The sequence below is a fragment of the Bemisia tabaci genome, chromosome 6, assembly GCF_918797505.1.
Source record: "Bemisia tabaci chromosome 6, PGI_BMITA_v3".
NCBI lineage: Eukaryota > Metazoa > Arthropoda > Insecta > Hemiptera > Aleyrodidae > Bemisia > Bemisia tabaci.
The window spans coordinates 40,921,632-40,939,526 of record NC_092798.1 but is presented as its reverse complement, the minus strand read 5'-3'; the positions used below and the strand labels follow the sequence as shown (position 1 = coordinate 40,939,526).

At 37.1% G+C, this 17,895-nt stretch overlaps 2 protein-coding genes across 5 annotated transcripts in view; both read right to left on the bottom strand.

The window, feature by feature from the left end:
• The window catches only part of Naprt (nicotinate phosphoribosyltransferase), a 75,527-nt gene extending 70,977 nt beyond the window's left edge, over positions 1 to 4,550 (bottom strand). Inside the window, exon 1 of one of the 2 annotated variants that reach the window (XM_019050679.2) lies at positions 3,931 to 4,550. In XM_019050679.2, coding sequence (XP_018906224.2) covers positions 3,931 to 4,012 — 82 coding nt within the window. In that variant the 5' untranslated portion in view covers positions 4,013 to 4,550. The remainder of the gene's footprint in view (positions 1 to 3,930) is intronic. The other variant, XM_019050680.2, reaches the window with a different exon arrangement.
• A 1,315-nt stretch (positions 4,551 to 5,865) lies between these two features.
• LOC109036516 (uncharacterized) lies at positions 5,866 to 17,741 on the bottom strand. 3 transcript variants are annotated; one of them, XM_019050790.2, is made up of 7 exons: positions 17,334 to 17,741; positions 15,458 to 15,643; positions 13,888 to 14,081; positions 12,957 to 13,133; positions 11,602 to 11,796; positions 10,498 to 10,687; positions 5,866 to 9,695 (listed from the first exon to the last, which is right to left on the bottom strand). In XM_019050790.2, exons 1-7 carry the CDS (start codon positions 17,466 to 17,468, stop codon positions 9,540 to 9,542), a joined length of 1,233 nt encoding a protein of 410 aa, XP_018906335.1. In that variant the 5' UTR covers positions 17,469 to 17,741; the 3' UTR covers positions 5,866 to 9,539. The 3 variants fall into 3 exon arrangements, with proteins under 3 accessions (XP_018906335.1, XP_018906337.1, XP_018906336.1); XM_019050792.2 differs by lacking the exon at positions 17,334 to 17,741 and adding an exon at positions 17,111 to 17,296; XM_019050791.2 differs by lacking the exon at positions 17,334 to 17,741 and adding an exon at positions 17,115 to 17,296.
• Between the last annotated feature and the right edge of the window lie 154 nt (positions 17,742 to 17,895).

Here is a 17,895-nt window from a genome sequence, read left to right as displayed (position 1 = left end):
AACAGTCAGAAAAAGAGAAAAAAGTTCATAACGACAGGAGGCGAGTGATTAGTAACCTGAAGAAGAAAGGCTTGTATATCACCAAATCAGATAAGGGGAACAACACCGTGATAATGGACTAACTCAAAACGCATTTTACTTCAATAATGAACTTTACGAACAATTAGACGGCCTAATGATGGGCAACCCGATCTCCTCGTTGACAGCTGAGCTGGTCATGAGTGAATTTGAATGCAGAGCTATTAAAGAATACCCGAAAATTTTCCAACATTGGTCTCGGTTCGTAGATGATGTCTTAGAGATACTAAAAAAACACCATATTAACGAAGCCCTTACAATTCTTAACTCATACCACGAGAAAATTCAATTCACACTTGAAGTAGAAGAAGAACAAAAACTTCCCTTTTTAGACCTAATCGTACATAGGGACAAAGATAATCTCAAATTCGGAATATATCGGAAACCTACGAGCACGGAAACATATATCAACAACAGAGCGTTCAACCACAGACCACACAAACTCGCAGCTTTCAACTTCATGCTACACAGAACAAACAGCATTCCTTTGAACGAAACTGATTACAAAATAGAAATAGAGAAAATTTTAGAGATAGCAGAAAAGAATAGTTTTAACAAAGGAGAAATCAAGAAATTGAATGAAAAAGTGAAGCAGAGAACCCTAAATAAGGAAACATCAAAGCTAAATATAGAGAAAGCCGAGATGAGGTTTAAGAAATTCTCATACCATCCGAAATATGCCCCAGCTTTTCGTAGGATTTTTGAGAAGTTCAACATAAAACTAAGCTTCACCAATAGGTTCAATGTTGCCCAACAATTTAGCAGGAAGATTGAAAACAGAAGACCTGACAACGAGGAGAAAGGTATTTACCAAATTAACTGTACAGAATGCAATAAATTCTACATAGGACAGACCAGCCGTTCACTGAAAGTAAGAGCCCAAGAACATAAAAGATGTGTTAGAAATAGACAAACAGAGAAATCAGCAGTAGCTCTACACTACTGGGAAGAAGGACACGAAATATCGTTTGAACCGAAACTGCTAAGAAAAGTCACTGAGAAAAATAAACTAGACATATGGGAAAGTATTTACATGTACCAAAATAAGAACAATATTTTTAATACGGATCTAACGGGAGTAAATAACAGACTGTTTACAACAATACACTCGAGATGTGACAACGATGGAGGGACGGGAAATAATCCGGGACCGAAATCAGCTGATTGGAATTGACCAGTCGCGCCGATGATGGAGGGCAGGTAACCTCCGAAACGCGTCCGCTTCCGTGAAAAGAAGATTTTATGCAAGTGAGTGGTTCAAAAATTGTCTTAAAAGTTTTTTAAATTTTTTAGAATCTTAAATTTTACTCTTGTGTAGTGTTTTAAACTCCTAAAAAATCGTTTCATCAATTCATTTGATAAAACACGAAATTCCTCGTAAACTTATAAATATTTGTCCTCTAATTTTTTTGGAGAACTTTGTTCGCAGTAACAAGTTGGAGAAATGGTGCTGGGTCCACACCATTCCGCGGGGAAAACAAAGCCAAGAAATTCCAAACATTAAAATTAGAGTCAAAATTAAATTGTTTGAACTCTAATGCGTACCAGTACGAAACTGAGTGGGGAGAGTGTTCAGCTCCTCTCAGGCAGTTTGCATTGGAATATTAAGTTGGAGTCAGTATGTTCGCAATTTCACCTGAAGGTCCTGAAAGTGTCAAGGAAAAATATTCATTACTTTCCTTGAAATTGAGCGCTTTATCTGGAGAGATTTGGCAACTCTCGGATGTTCATACGGCGTTTTTCCTCAACACGGCAGGTCAGGGGTTTACGAAAGTAATGCCGTGCTAAGCAGGGCCGGATTTACCTACATGCCGCCCATGGGCCGCCTGTATTTTGCCGCCCCCATCTCATTAGTTTTGAAACATCAATAAAAACCATCAAGTGAACGTGTCGGAGGGGGAGGGGTGCATAAGACACGTTTACTCGTGTTGGATACATTTTTTACGAAAGCCCCATCAACAGTACCAGCAAAATTTCACGGAACTTTGCGCGAAAGTTAAATTCCGTAAACCTATCTCTGTGTGGACAAGGCCTTCCATTTATAAGAAATGAACGAAAAAATTATGAAAGAACAAACAAATATGTGGTTTAGTAATTTTAATGTCCGCCGCCGCGCCGCGTTGACCGCACTGTGTTTGACGCAATGCGTGAAGTATTCGAGCAGTCTTGTAGGCGCTATGCGTTTCGTGCTGACCGCATTGTGTTAGACGCAATGCGTGAAGTATTCATGCAGTCTTGTAGGCGCTTATATGTGTTACATGCCGACCGCCGCTCCGAGGGCTTCTCCTTTACATCTCAAGTCCTCGTGGTCATCATGCCTCTCTGCAGGCCAAATCGTGTTTGGTTTCTCGCTTAACTTGACTAATTAAAGGTGCAGTCTCTTGTATCACCACAAGACAACAAAATTAGCAATTACTATACTATCACGAAAAATAAATTTTGTCACCTTTGCTCGTTGGTAATTTTTTTTCCTAATCCGATTTTTTTCATATCTGCATTTAAAAAAATTGCAAAATTCGCCGCCATGGGCCAATGCCCATGTGGCCACCCTTTTAATCCGGCCCTGGTGCTTTTTTTTAATGGTGCTATATTTAATCAAGGATCTTTTCAGAGAGGTAAAGGTGGCCGCAAAAAGATAGGAAGTTGCTAACTTGGAAATCTCGCTTGGTTTTTGAAAAATTATAAAAATTCCACAAATTTCTGAATTTGTCCAGAAAATGAGGAAAATCACGTTTGCTGAAATTTTGAGTAGTTTCGAACTTTCCGACAATTTGCAGTTCATTCAACTGAGAAGAGAAGAAATCATCTGAAACCGAAGACTAATGCTAAACGGATGACAGTGGGGTCAGAGCAGTTTGATAGTGCTAAGATAAAATCGAGCCTGTGGCCTGACTTCCGGAGTAAACTATGGAGGGAAAAAATTATAAATGGATTTGTAGAAAATTTTGTTGAAAGCTGACGCAATAACACATCACATTAAATAAACGCTTTGCAACATTGTCCGGTTTCTTTCTCAGAAAATTCAATATTTTCTTACTTCCTCCTACAAAAGTAATTCAATTCAAAAAGAGTAATTTCAACTAATTTTCTTGAAGCTGCAAACGAAACTTTTGGGGATATCCTGGGAACGTAGAAGTGTTTACCACCAAAAGCGGGAGTAAGATTTGGAAGAATTTAGTTTGTCAACATCAAAGTGCAATATTTGTGCTACCACAGTACTAGCTAGAGTTGATTTGCTAACATAGAGAAAAAATAAACTTACAACATATTGGGCATGCTTGGAAATGGGCAACAGAGGTAAAGATTCAGAGTCTTCGGAGTCACTACCAACTTTTCCATCAGGAATTTTTAATTCCTATCCACAGAATCTCTTTGAAATGAAACTTGGGATAAAGTGACCAAGAGAGAATTTCTTCACCCGAGAATGGGGAAACTAAGGTGTTGAACAGATTCCAGGCTGCACAATTTGGCGAGTTTGAAGGAAATGTCTGCTTACTAATAAACAAATTTCTTTGTCACTAAGGCAGTCTAGGGCATCTGAGCCCAACCTTCATGAAATTACATCATCAATTTCATAATACACAATCCTTTACACTGAATACCTCTAACTATGAACATCACAGACAAAATCATGAAAATTTGAATTAAAGAAACAATCTTTTGAATATAGATTAATGCCATCCTTCATACAATCCACACCTGTTTCTCCGCAGTATAAACAATCGAAATGATGCAACAAACATCACCAGCCTCCTAACCCTTCTTCTTAATAACGGATGAAGCAAAGAAATGAAACAATAAAACAAAATGCAGAATTGAGATTACTGCTCGAGCGCAATGGATTTTACGTACCAGTTAATAGTGGCTGAACGATGCCGTTGTGGGTTTTCCTGCTTCGCTTCTGAGGTTCTACTGCGTTTTCCATGTTGCTCATTGATGAAAACTTATTATTTTAAATTAGGTCAGAAGCACAAGTGACTATAAGAATTAGTTGTGTGCGACACAAAATTTGAGAGAGGAGACTTGCTGATAAGGTGATTAAACCAGATGAGGGCAGGTAAACAGTTAGCACCAGAAATTGGGAGGCATAACACTGAGTCACAGAAATCTATTAAAATCCTCAGCACGAAAAGAGATTTCACACATCACTTTAGAGAGAGATTTTGAGAAACTACAGAATTTAAAAGGTAATCTATAAAATCACGTGAGATACATAACCTACACTTCGTCCTTCAGTTTTTCTTTTTTCGAAAAAAGCACGATTTTACGAGGAGAGAAAAAAGATACGGAACACCACAAAATTGGTTCCGCGCACCTGAAAATCTCACATAATTTTTAGAGTAACAATGAGTTCATAGAGAGAGCACGTTCGGGAGACACAATATCAACACGGAATTTTGTTGTTCACTGACCGATAAGTAGGGTGAAACTTTCGCTTGCTCCGTCTTGCTTGATTACAAAATCGCTGATAATGGACAAAACACAGAGCTTTCGTGCTTTCGAGTTTCTCCTTACCACCACTCACTACTAGCGCTCTCTTTCTCTCTGCGCACGCGCGAAGGGGAGTTTTCAAGGTTACCCGGGAAAATTTAAAATGACGGGCCCGTCTCCCGAAGTCCGCAGAATTTGACCTCGCCTTTTTCTTCCCGTTCAAATTCGAGGAAAAAATAAAAAACTGACGGCTGGATTTTCCTGCTTCTAGAATATTATAATTTTCGCAGCTCTTCGCGCTGTTTCTGCTCAGGTTGTAACAGTTTTCAGGTAGGTAAATTGTAAATCTCATGCAAGGCCCAACAATAAGCAGAGAGAGTGTGGGCGTGAATGGCTGAAATTGCTTTGTTTTATCCAAATTCTTCATCAGATCACTACTAATTTTTCAATTAAAGTTGAAGTGGTTCCTAATGTGTTTATCACGCATTACAATTTGTATTTTCTGCATAATCTGTATTTTTTCGGTAAAAATTTGTTCAATGGTTTCTTCTTTTCATCATTAGTAGAAATAATGATTATATCAGAGTTTGAAGCTATCTTTAGTTTTAAATTGTGTGTACATGCATGTCTGTTGTGTCCTTTTTGTAGGAATAACAAAGAAAGTGATTGGAAAAAAAGGAAATTGTCAGTTACCCCTCATCATCATATTTAAGAATTTCTTTTACTTATTTGTTAAGACAACAGTGATTTGTTTTTGCCCTACAGTCCATGAAGGAGTATCTCAGGGTGGAGTTCTCCAGCAGGAGGAGTGGGGTTCAGAAGAGTGGAACGCCACATGTTAAAGGACAGGTATCTATGTCGCAAAAGAGTTAGGGGGGAGGGGAGTTGATCGTGAGTTATTTACTTAAAAGGTACGATTTCATCTCCAATGAGACTTCTATAATTTATGGGAAAAAAAGTGTGATTTATGATCATCAATAAAATTAGATAGGTAAGAACATTTTTAGTTTCTTGAGGAATCACTTGAAGGAGTCGATATTCTTGTAAGTTGCATCCTCCAGTCATTACATTATGCTCTGTGAACTGTCTGTTGTATCAAAGTCCACAGCATTAGAGATCATGTGATGTCTTTTTCGATTGATTTCACACGAAAAATATAGCCTCATCTCATCTCCGATTCTCTTTTCAGGAATGGGCAATCGAAACTATGCAATGATAATCTGGTGGACATGTTGATTCAAAGACCGTTCTATTAGTGCAATTCTGACCATTGGAACTATTTAAATTTTTAATAAAAACAAAAAAATAACTGTAGGGCAAAAAGAATGGATACTAACAAAAATAAATAAAAAGTAATTAGGTACTGTAAAAGGAAGTTTTATTTTGATATTAAGGTTTTACAAACCACCTACAAAGTTCAGTCTCAACATTACAAGTTATAGGTATTTCAAAGGTGCCTAAAAGTAACAGCCTGGGATATAATGGAATTTTCTATTACAGGTGAATTATATATGGACAATCATAGGAATCCTGCATCGAATTTTAGAAGATGACAGTTCAAACTCCAGAATTAAATCCTTTTAGAGGAAAAAATCTACGGAGTAAAATAATATTACAATTTTGAGCTCCTATTGATTGGAGATTTTTTTAGATCCTTGCCTGTATCTCCGATGCTTTCTATAAATTTTAAAAATTCCTTTTCCCTTCACTTAGTATTACAATAATTTCCACTCTTAACTTTAACTTTCACTCTCTGTTGAAGTCAGTATTCTTAAAACAACATCTTGGTGTTGAAACTACGTAAACATTAATCTCCATGGAGATGCTTTAGAACCTCAGCTTCTACTCCATTTGTGACAGATGGAAATTTACATATACTTCCCTTGGAAATTCTTGGAGAATATATTTAGAGAGTCAAACGAAGATGATGCTGAACTAAACAAACTGAGAACAATATGCATTCTTGTATCATGAGAAGATGTGAAAATAAATTTGCAGAACTGTCAGGTAGGTAAGTTTTTTTTCTAGTGTCACCGCATTCATTTGTGGCTTACCCACCATCTTATGTTCACAACCTATAGTTAGAGATGGGTCATCTGGTCCTTTAATGCGGTTAAAAAAAAAAACTCTCTGCAAAAATTGGAGAAGTTACCTACTTTTGATTTTTAGCATGATAAATCATGATTAGAACCGGATTAAGAGATATTTCATCAGTAGGTGTCTTTGAGAAATTGGTGATTAAACAAGTTCCATGAAAATTAGACAAATATTGAGCTTCAGCAGTATGGGTCCCCATTGTTTCATGCTCAAAACTAACTCTCAGCTCCAATTAAATTTAGAAAAAATTGTAAAATAGAGTGAACACCCTATATCATATGTTACCCTTCAACATTTAAAAAAATAAAGCACTACACGTATGTGTTCTTATCTATGGATAAGCTTGTGGATATAAAAATACATACTAGATATACAGACACGTACATAAATGGTTTAGAAATTATGGATCTCTTTGATAGTGAAGCATCAAAGTGGCGGAGCAATCACAATGAAACGACAAAACAAACAGGGAATAACCACAAAATAAAACTTTACACTTTCTATTAAGCAGACAAAAAAGCAAATAAAATAATAGTTACTGCTTCTTAGAATAGGTCACACAATATACACGCAAGTATAACATTTTTCTGAAAAATAAAAACTTTAAACTATGTATGGGAATCTAGGATATTTGTTTTAGATTTTTCTTTTCTTTTCTTGTTGAAGAACGAAGACGGCAAGGACTAGCAGTTCTCTGCAAGCGCCTGATATAGACAAAAATATTGAGCGTTTGAAAGATAGAGCAAGTGAGAGATAGAAAACAAACCGAGAACAATTATTGAGTCAGAATAAATAAAGGTATATATATATTCAAGAAAAAAAACATTAACTTCCACTAATGAAACTATTTAGTGAAGAAATTACTTTCATGACGAAAAAACATTGCATCAACAAAGTAGTGATCTGTCAAAAATTTATTTTAATAAAAACGAAAATATGACATAGCTGTTGAAAGATAAAACTTGACTAGTTATCAGGAATATTACAATTACTTCATAACATACTGGTGACTGAGATACAATTAAATTGTAAATCATGGAGATCATTCCTAAAATTAAAATAATAAGTAGAATCTTGACTTAGAATCTATACAATTTTGACTATTTTGACACCAGTTTTTTTCTTAAAAACATTTTATTACTACTCACAAGGGGAGCTTCCCAAGTGTAACCGGAATTTCGAGTTGAAATTTCGCATGAAGATACTAGAGATGATTTTAGGGATGCCGTATTTTTTCGTTTTTTCGAATGGGGTCGGGAAAGCCCTCAAAAAAAGGGCTAAAGATGCGGAAAAAACGCGTGCGCTAGCGGCACAAGGTAAACATAGGTGATAGAGGCTCTTAATCCTTATCAGTACCGCGTGGCCAAACGGTAGCGCGCTCGCCTCGCAGGCGGGAGGTCTTGGGATCGGATCCAGATTACAGCTCGTATTTTATTTTACTTTATGCTTGTTTCTTTTTCACTTACTTTATTTTGCACCATTCGCTCCGCAAACCGACTTACGAAGTAGAACACGTAGTGACTGAAGATTTTTTACATATGCTGATAAAAACTCGAAATTTCTCTTGGATTGAAACGTAATATATAATTGAATAAACAAAACACTCTAAAACCCACCAAATTTCGTTGCCAAGCTGAATTTCCGGAGTATCAGTCGAATCATCTGACTCGTCGGTTTGCGGAGCGAATGGTGCAAAATAAAGTAAGTGAAAAAGAAACAAGCATAAAGTAAAATAAAATATGAGCTGTAATCAGGGTCCGATCCCAAGACCTCCCGCCTGCGAGGCGAGCGCGCTACCGTTTGGCCACGCGGTACTGATAAGGATCCAGTGCCTCTATCACCTATGTTTACCTTGTGTCGCTAGCGCACGCGTTTTTTCCGCATCTTTAGCCCTATTTTTGAGGGCTTTCCCGACCCCATTCGAAAAAACGAAAAAATACGGCATCCCTAAAATCATCTCTATTATCTTCATGCGAAATTTCAACTCGAAATTCCGGTTACACTTGGGAAGCTCCCCTTGTCAGTACAATAATACCATTAAGAGAGATTGAGGTTACTCTATCATGACCATTACTAGACTAATGCCAAAGGAGTTGATATTTTACCAAGTTATTTTAAGTCAGGGTACTTATAGGCTTCCAAGAGAAAAATTTCAAGACGTTTCTGGGTTTTTCAGACTGAGATGAAAGAAATGACCAGATTTTCTTGATCGATAAATCTACTAACCTGAATAAAAAAGTGGCAATTTTTGATGGTTTACACCTTCAAAATTAATCTCTGAGCTCTCAGATTTCTTATTTTTAAAGTTGTATTTTTCTGAAATAGTCATTCCGGTTGTAAGAATGTATGTGATTGGGAAAAATTAGACTGAGGGTAAAAATTTCAGTTTCTTGCAGAAATCCCTGAGTTTTGGGTCAAATTCTTTCACTTGATTTTCCCTATTTTTCCGGTCATACAGGTACCTTGATAAAACAATATCTTCGATCCTTCCCTTGACTTGACGGAAATATCGCTATCAGTCATATTATGGAAAGCTCATTTTAATACAGAATATAATACTAATAGAAAAATTAAATTGTTGAGTAGATGAAATAAGACTTGAAATGACATAAAAAAATAGCTTAAGGAACCTTATGGTCAGAAAAGTATAAAGTGATAACAAACAATGATAAAGTCATGGACATTCCTAAGAACTGGTTTACTTTTGCTACTTTGGACTTGGTATGTTTGTACAGCACAGTCTAGATCATTAAAATGGCAAACAACTCTTCACCATTGACGATTGAGAGAAGGTTCGAAAGTATAACAAAAGATTCAGCTCTTCAACGAAGAAAATGGTGTAAATACAGCCAAAGAGTTTCTGTAAATCATGGTACGTTTAATTATCATAATGAGACAATGCAAAAGCACAAAATGGTGAGCGACTATGTACTTCACTCAGATTCACCTCCAGCTAACTCACGATCCCTTTCAACTTCCTCGGAATGCATTCGCTTGCGGTGCGAAAAACAGTTTCCGGAGCTGGCGAAGGCCTTGGGACAGTATGGGCACTGATAAGGGCGCGCTCCAGTGTGTTGGTTGATGTGAAACTAAAAATTACAGAACAGAAATAATTAAGTTATAAAATAGGCTGATAGCAAAGATAACAAGAGCAGCGTTCAAGCAACACATGGAGTAAATAAAGGGAGGAGTGTGTTGAAATTCAACTCTAAACTTAGATCTAAAGTTTAAAAAAATTGCATCATTTTTTGGGGTAAAAGTTTAGGACATTTCGGGCGCAACTGTGTTGTTACGGACATGTAAGAAATTCTATGGAAATGGTGGGGATGAGGATTGATACATTATTTGCCTGCTGTTGTACTGTGCGATTCACAATAGGGTCAAGGTTTGTGCTGGAGGGGGGGGGGGGGGGGGGGAGTCAAGAATTCAAAGAAAAGGTGTTTCACAATACTTGAAATCAATAAAAGAGGTGGATTAGTTTCACAGCCACAGCAAAAATTACTCTTCCACTTGAACGGTTTCGCTTGCAGGGTCTCTATGCCTCTACTGGAGGATGTATTTAGAGAGCATGGGTCATTTGATAGCATTGGAAAACTTGGGTGAATTTCAAAATTACTCAGTTTATCAAGTTATTTTTGGCTGGTTCATCAATGTATTTTTTTATAGGAATATGAAAAAACTACATTTCATATTTTCCGTTTTAAACTTGATTTTCCACTGGACTTAGCACAAAAATGGAAAATGCACCTTGTCTTAATATGCAATCAAAGAGATAAGACTAGTCATCATCTTTGCGAAATTTTTAAATACTCTTACTTCGACTCTAGTTGATGTTAAGGATATACTCCATACAACTGATACCTGATTGAGATTTTTTGAGGAAGGACTTACTTTCAAATCCTGATTTCGTTTGAATGTTTTATCACAAAGAGGACATTTATGCGGCCTTAGATTACTATGCGTGATACTATGTGCCCTTAAAGTACTGTTTGTTGGATAAACACGACCACAGACTTTGCAAGGAAACTGCACATATTCATGGTATTCCTTGTGTCGACTGAGATTTGATGGTGTTTTAAAACTGAAACAAGACATAACAAAAATTCAGTAGGTTGATGGAGAAAAGCTTTCAACAGAAGTGAGGATCATTTTTTAACCGTTTGCAGGAGGTGGGATTTCCCATCTTGATACGAAGTGTTGATAAACTTGAACTACGAAAAAGTTTTCGGCAACACACTACAGTAATACTTCGATATAACGAATTTCTGGGGACCGGCAAAAGAATTCGTTACATCTTAAACCGTGAAAAACCCGATTTTAGGCCACAATGTTTTCTTGAAATGTTTGGGTTTTTCCAGTTTCGTGTACACCCCCCTCCCTCTTAAACTATGAGGATATTTTGCAGAAAATTTGCAGGAAGAAAATTGTAAAACACGATATTTACAAACGAAACAAATTAGCTGTATTACACTTAATGTACAGCACAGTAAAATCACAATCTTCGAACAAAGGTGTCAAGTTTTGACTGTTTTTGGCGGGCAACGACAGTCGTCGTCATTAAATATTTTTCAATCTCTGTTATTTGACTCAAAACGGCGGAGTCCACTTTTGACTCCTGACACAGGAATGCCTTCAACGTTTCAAAAGCCCTGAATCCTTCTTGTTTGGATATGGGCACACAATCGATTCCGCTGTTATCTTCGTCGTCGTTGTCGTTGTTGTTGTTGCCATCCGTCCTTGTGGAATTCCCGGAGTCGTAGAATAAAATGGGGACAAAAATAGGAAGCATTTGGTTATCATTAAAATTAAAATCGATGTCAAATTTCTTGGCTCTCCTGTAATTTTCCAAAATATTCAGTTTGATGGTAAGTTAAAGTTTATTGTCAGTTAAACCCAAAAAGTAATTATGTGATTCTAACGAAAGAGAAAATTCCTTTCTCCAGAAATCTTTAAAAATAGAAGATTTTTACAATGAGGTAACAGATTGACACTTACATTCTACCACAAATATCACAGTCATATCTCCCTTTGGGCCGATGTGTTTCTAGATGAACCTTCAGGTTGCCTTTAGTAGAGATCAGCTTCCCACAAACAGGACAAGTTAATGGTCCACTATTGTTTATTACCGGTTCTGCCACTGAGGCTGTGCGCAAAACTCCATTTGATGAGTAAACACAGCCTTTGTCTTTCCTAAAGTTAAAAGAAACAAAGAGTAATTTAGTCATAAGCAAGGATAGGAACATAACTGGTGAAGAACGAGCTATTACATTACAGAAAGGAAAGAAAAAAACAAAAATAAAATGGTCTCAACTGCTTGTGCAGCATTCTTACAGATATTAAAGCGAGTATTTGTTGAAAACTTACATTTAGACTTCTTGCTCAATTTGAAGAGAATTTCTCCCTCAAGTATATTAAAATGCCTTTTCTTTTGAATGGTTACAAATAATAACTCTATACACCTTTTGAGTTCCTATATAATTTTATTAAACTACTTCACAGAGTATCTACAGAATTTAGGTGAAAGAAATTCCTGAATTTTCCAGGTTTTTGACTACTGTAGACAAAAATTCTTTCGACTTTTTCCAAAAAAAATTACCTGCATGCAAAAAAGAAGAGGTACCATATCTGTTGTCAATTTTGAAATTGAATGTTAGGTCCTCCATTGATTTGATTAAAAAATCTTTGCTCTAATGTTTATGATGAATTCCATTTGTTTCATGAAATCCCTGGGCCTTTAACATGGTGCCTACCAAAGTATTTTGGTACATATTTTCTCCACGCCACAGCGTTTTATTCCCCTTAAAAAATGAACAAAAAAGTTCAGTAAAGCATTCCTTTGCTGGGCCCATGCAGCTTGTGAACCGCCAGGTTATATGTTCAGATTACCACCGGCCTTACAGGAGCCTCGCAACGCAAGCAACCGCACCCCAGTTAAAACAATCTGCATGGAAGACAACAAGTTAACAGGGCAAAAAATTTCTGATTGTTTAAGCCCTAGTTGCTTCTCCTGCACACACAAAATTCTGTTCCTCTGCTCAAACAAATTCAAGGCTAACTGGCATACAGTCACAGAGTGACTTAACTTTCTGCTTCGCTAAACTAGTTTCTAATCAGTTTGCCTGTGTAGATGAAGCAGTAGACATTCTTTCTATTATATCGTAAAAAATTGTGAGAATAGCATTGACCCATTTCTGATTTATATGATAGCTTCCTAGTCTTGCTTCCAATTTAGTAGTTTCTCATAAAAATGTGTTACCCTCACTTTACTTTTTCAATTCATTTGAGGTTTATATGTTGGTGCCTGGTTGTAACCATTTGCTAAACATACCAAGGTACTTATGGATACTTACAAACTTTGAAATTTTGTTTTGGTGAGGACTCTGTTGGCTGTTGGTAAATGGCTCCACAAATGATTCTGCAAACCAATCTCTGTATTGAAACCTCGAGGGCATATTGAACATCGATATGGCTTGACGCGCTCCTGTTTCTCATACATCTCGTTCACATTATTGTTTAAATGAGATGAACTGAAACCATTAGTTTTAAAATGAAACATGAAGCTACGACATGAGACAAGAAAAATAAAATAAAGTAATTTTCCGGAAGTTTCACCAATCATAGAACAGTGTTCTAGGACTGCTCTGGAAGCCTTTGCTTTTAACCTATTAATCATAGGAGCAATCAGTGATATCTCTGATTCATTCTTTGCCACTACTCTAAGATGTAATTACTTTATAAACAGCAGTTGTGAGATTTCCACTTTTAATTTCTCCGATCAATAAATTAATGTTTTCAGTCCGTGCGTGAAATAATTATTCAAGGTGCGCAACTCAGTCCTCACTTTGCTTTAGAGGGAAATGTGTCGGAGAGGTGCCTTGCCAATAAAATATTTTCTGATTTTGAAATAAAAATACGTCTAATTTGTACCCAGATTCTGGAGAAGCGCAATGATAATGACATGACTGTTCAGTTCATTTGATGGACAGAAACAAACATGCTAGCTCTAGAATGTGTTTTCAGATATGTAACAGAATTATCCGGTTTAAAAACAGAATGGGCAGCTGAAAAAAGCTTTCTTGAGCTGCGAATTAATTTACTGAGCATTTTTTGGAGAAAATTACTTAATAATAAGATTTTCGAGACGGTCAGCCTCCACTTTTTTTTAAAATAGTAACCGAGGTTAGTAACATCAGTATAATAATGTCATCAGTGGCTAGCCAAACCCAAAAGTATTTCTTTCAATCTTTTGGAGAAAGCTGCGTATGAGTAGGTTACACTTACGTTTCTTTTAGATCTGCTTTATCATCAGATTGGGAGTCTTCATCCGGAACAAGAAATAGCATCGGATCTATGTCTACTTCCATTTTTGTAACTTCTAGCTGCTCTTCCTCTTCTAGCTGCTCTTCCTCTTCTTCCTCCTCTTCCTCATCCATGTTTTCCGATTTCATTCCATTCCTTTCTTCTGGAGTATTTCCCTGCGGACAAATCAATATTAATTAATTAACTTTTGAAATTGATTGGTGGGAAAGAAAAGCCTGAGAAAAACCTTAATCTATTGAAAAGATTCTGCAAGAATAAGTATTGTACAAACTGATTGCGGTAGACACCAGATCATAAGACAGTAAGTTGGAATTTTTTAGCCGACATACGCTAAAAATCAGCATAAAGCTGAAAATCTTAATACAGGGAGAAAAAGCTCATATGAGCCCAATTTTCCCTCGAAGAGATACGCTGTTTGGTGCAACACTACTTAGTAACGACTATTTACATTCAGATTTTCAGTAGGTATTTCAATATTCACTGTATCGAGATTTTCAGCTTTATGCTGATTTTTAACGCCTGTTGGCTAAAAAATTCCAACCGACAATAAGTATTGCTCAGTTTATAACTGATTGAATAATCTAATTTTACTTACTTACTCTAATTTTTTAAGCAAAATCGCTCCAAACATTAATGTGCTTTGGCTTTCCTTTCATGGTGACATCAAAAGACTATCAGTTGGAGCTTGGACTCTTGAAAAAATTAATGAGTAGATTCTTTGTTATCTCACACAGTATTGAACAAAAGGCCAAGCAGTTTCAGAGGGTATAAAACATTGACGTATAATATAATCTAGACCGCGCATTGGGCCCGACTTTAGGCGGGGAAGGTAAGACACCTAGGGGGGTAAAGACGCGCCTTCAGCCTAGTTGATACCGCCGGATATACGAGCTAAGTGTACCCGTATCAGGCAACGGCACTGGCAAGACTGGCATTTCCACGAATTCCACTAGAGTCCCTTTATACCCAGAGTTAAGACAACTCGATTATCAGCTGACTGACAGCCGGCCTTGGCTGGCCATGGAGGCCGAAACGAGTGCACCCAAACGAACGATATTGAGGGATAAGGATCAGGAATCCTGCGATGTCTGTCACACAAAAACAACATCAACAAATTGATCAATTGAAAAGAAAATGAGATTGGTTTGTGAATAATTTCTTATTCTCTTTTCATTTTGGACCGATGGAAATGACAATTTACTCTTGATAAACCACAATTAGGTGATATTTTCATTATTCTTGTTCACATTCAAGGTACCGCCATCTTGGTGCACTCGTTTCGGCCTCCATGAGCGAGAACCAATCAGAATTGGATTTTTTTTTAGGCCACTTTCAGCCGAACCAAAAGTGAGTTGTCTTAACTCTGGGTATAAAGGGACTCTAAATTCCACCATTGTCTCGCCGGTACACTTGCTGTGTGTTGTTAGGTTGCCTATCGTCTCGCTTGAATTTCGTAATGCGCGGTCTAGATTGTATTATACGTCAATGGTATAAAAGCAAAATCAAGACTGGAAGAGTGAACAATACATACTCTTGTCAAGATGGAGTGAAGCAAACTTCCTGAGGTGTCTGGTTGAGCATGATACTTCTCGTATTTCATGAGATCCTTGAGATTATTTTGAGCTTCCTGGGCATTTCTTACAAAACGGTGGATGCTATCTAGTTTTTTTGCACATCCATAACAAATACCTAAGGGCAGTTTATCATTTGCCAAAACCTGTGGACATAGAGATGTAAGCGAATCAACAGAGAACTTTCGTCTAATAGGTATTGGTGCTACATGAGGATGATATAGTAAACTGAAAAATTTACAAAACAGAGCTTACAGAAGAAATGAAATCCCTCTTTGCACTATCATCGCAGCACGAAAAAGGTGAAGTATCCAATTGCTTTCTTTTACTTGTTCATACTTATTGCCGAGATTTTTCAGTTTTCGGCTACTCATAATGCAAAAACAAAAGTTGAGCTTTTAGCCGACTTTACAAATATATGCAATGATTGCATTTGCATCTTTGTACTTTCCTTTGCACTGATGAAGACCAAAGCGTTGGTCGAAATGTTTGCGTGTCCACCATGTTGAGGTGAAATTGTAAATATATTAACATCCTCTTGCAAATTGTTCTTTTATTACAGCATGGCCTGAATCACAATCATTGCATACATTTGTAGAGTTGGCTAATAGCTCAACTTTTGTTTTTGCTTATTGCCGAGTATAAGGTGCTGCTGTATCTTGTCATGAAACAAATCAACTAAAAACTTTAGGCTTCTAATTCAACGCATCAGGAAAGCACTGATATTGATCAAACTGTTGGTGAAGGCAGACTGATGAATTAGCTAAATGATTGATCAGTGAGCTATCATTGATCATCTCATCACCTTCTGGCCAAAGTATCCCAAGCGCCATGCGACATTTAAAAATTTCCGCTGATATTTTACTTTTTTTACAGAGAAATTGTTCAACAAAGCTGTCCGAAAATTTCACTGAATTTAGTAGTTTGGTGCTGCCGATAAAATTCGGTGAAAGTTTAAAACAGATTTAACCAACAATTTGTCTGTAAAAAATAAAATGGTGGCGGAAATTATGAAATGTTTCACGGCGCTTGTCATACTTTGGATGGAAGGTGCCGATCTGTTAATGAATAATATACACAGCCAATAGAGGCTAATATATATTTTAACTGATCATCATTAGATGAGTGACATCTCTGTTTCTCTGTACTTCTAATTTTGTTAACTTTTAGATACTGTCAACTTTTGTTCCTTTCAATTTGATTACGATATAATCCACAAGTAACAATGTGACAGTTGTGTCTCATGAAACCATGTGCCTAATTTATTCTTCCTTCCTGCAATAAAACTGTGTTTTTAGACCTTCTACTTTTTGTAATTAGGTATAAGTACATATTTGATTTTAGTCGTGGATGCGCAGTGGTTGCTCACGTACACATCTTCTGCCTGGTCTTCTTAACTAACTCTATCAAAGACAAAATGTTACTCAGAAATCGTTATCATAGAGAAGCCTCCGTCGATGTGGATGCTAGTTCTGATGGATGTAAAGTGATGATAATCCGAGATAGGTACTACTCAAGCCGGAAATTAAAAGTTTTTTGCTGTCATCCATGAGTTGGGTCGAAAAAAGACAAGAGATGTTAAAAAACCATGAGTTCAGTAGGGGATTACTCACTTACATGGGAGATCAAAAATTATCACATGACATGAGTCCGGGGTTGAAAGATAGTTGAATATTCAATCAGTATTCTACATAGGCGCAAATAAAAGGGCGAAATACAGATCTTCATCGTAAACGAGAATAATGAGCTTGCCGAACAATTCGTACTGATAGCGATAACCGATAGCGCTTTGGAGGTTATGTGCGCTACTGATAAGAGATAATAGGTTTAACTTACCACGATTGATAAATATTTTTTGATCTTGTTGATAAGCTTGTGTTTCATGCCGCTCTCACTGAACAACTGAATGTTGGATTTATCTTTCGCACAAACACGGCACAAATCTTCAACTTCTCTGCTCCCGGAGCCCATGATTTTAGTCCCAAAGGCTAGCACATTTGAGCAGAAATAAAATGCTGCGGCACGAAGCGGCCGGTTCAAAATGCCGCACACATAAAAACCGACGCGACGTACGAGAACCTTTGCAGATCTACGTTGGTGATGGGTGTTTTTGACATCCAAATGATTAGCGAAGTTTTCGTAGAGGGCTGATCGAAACACGAAAGAAATCAAGGGAAGAATCGGTAACAATGCGAGATTGCGAGCAATGCAAGAAATTCGGCGTCAATACGCCGGCGCCGCTCAATAATAGCTTTTCACAGATTTGACCTTGGGCATCGGGATGTATCACGGCTGAAGTAGGAACCCCTCCGAGACAATAATCGCGTTCTTAGCGAAAGCAATTTATTGCTTTTCTTCGCAACGGCTTCGGCTTTCTCCAATCTTCGGATAGAAGTGA

Bases quoted from the DNA above. Each gene is read 5' to 3' on its own strand.
- LOC109036516 (XM_019050790.2), bottom strand. From the start codon at position 17,468: ATGGGCTCCGGGAGCAGAGAAGTTGAAGATTTGTGCCGTGTTTGTGCG. The intron at 14,082-15,457 runs GTATGTATTGTT...ATTTGTCCGCAG, and splicing joins TTCACTCCATCTTGACAAGA to GGAAATACTCCAGAAGAAAG. The intron at 11,797-12,956 runs GTAAGTATCCAT...TTTTAACTTTAG, and splicing joins AAAACAAAATTTCAAAGTTT to GAAAGACAAAGGCTGTGTTT.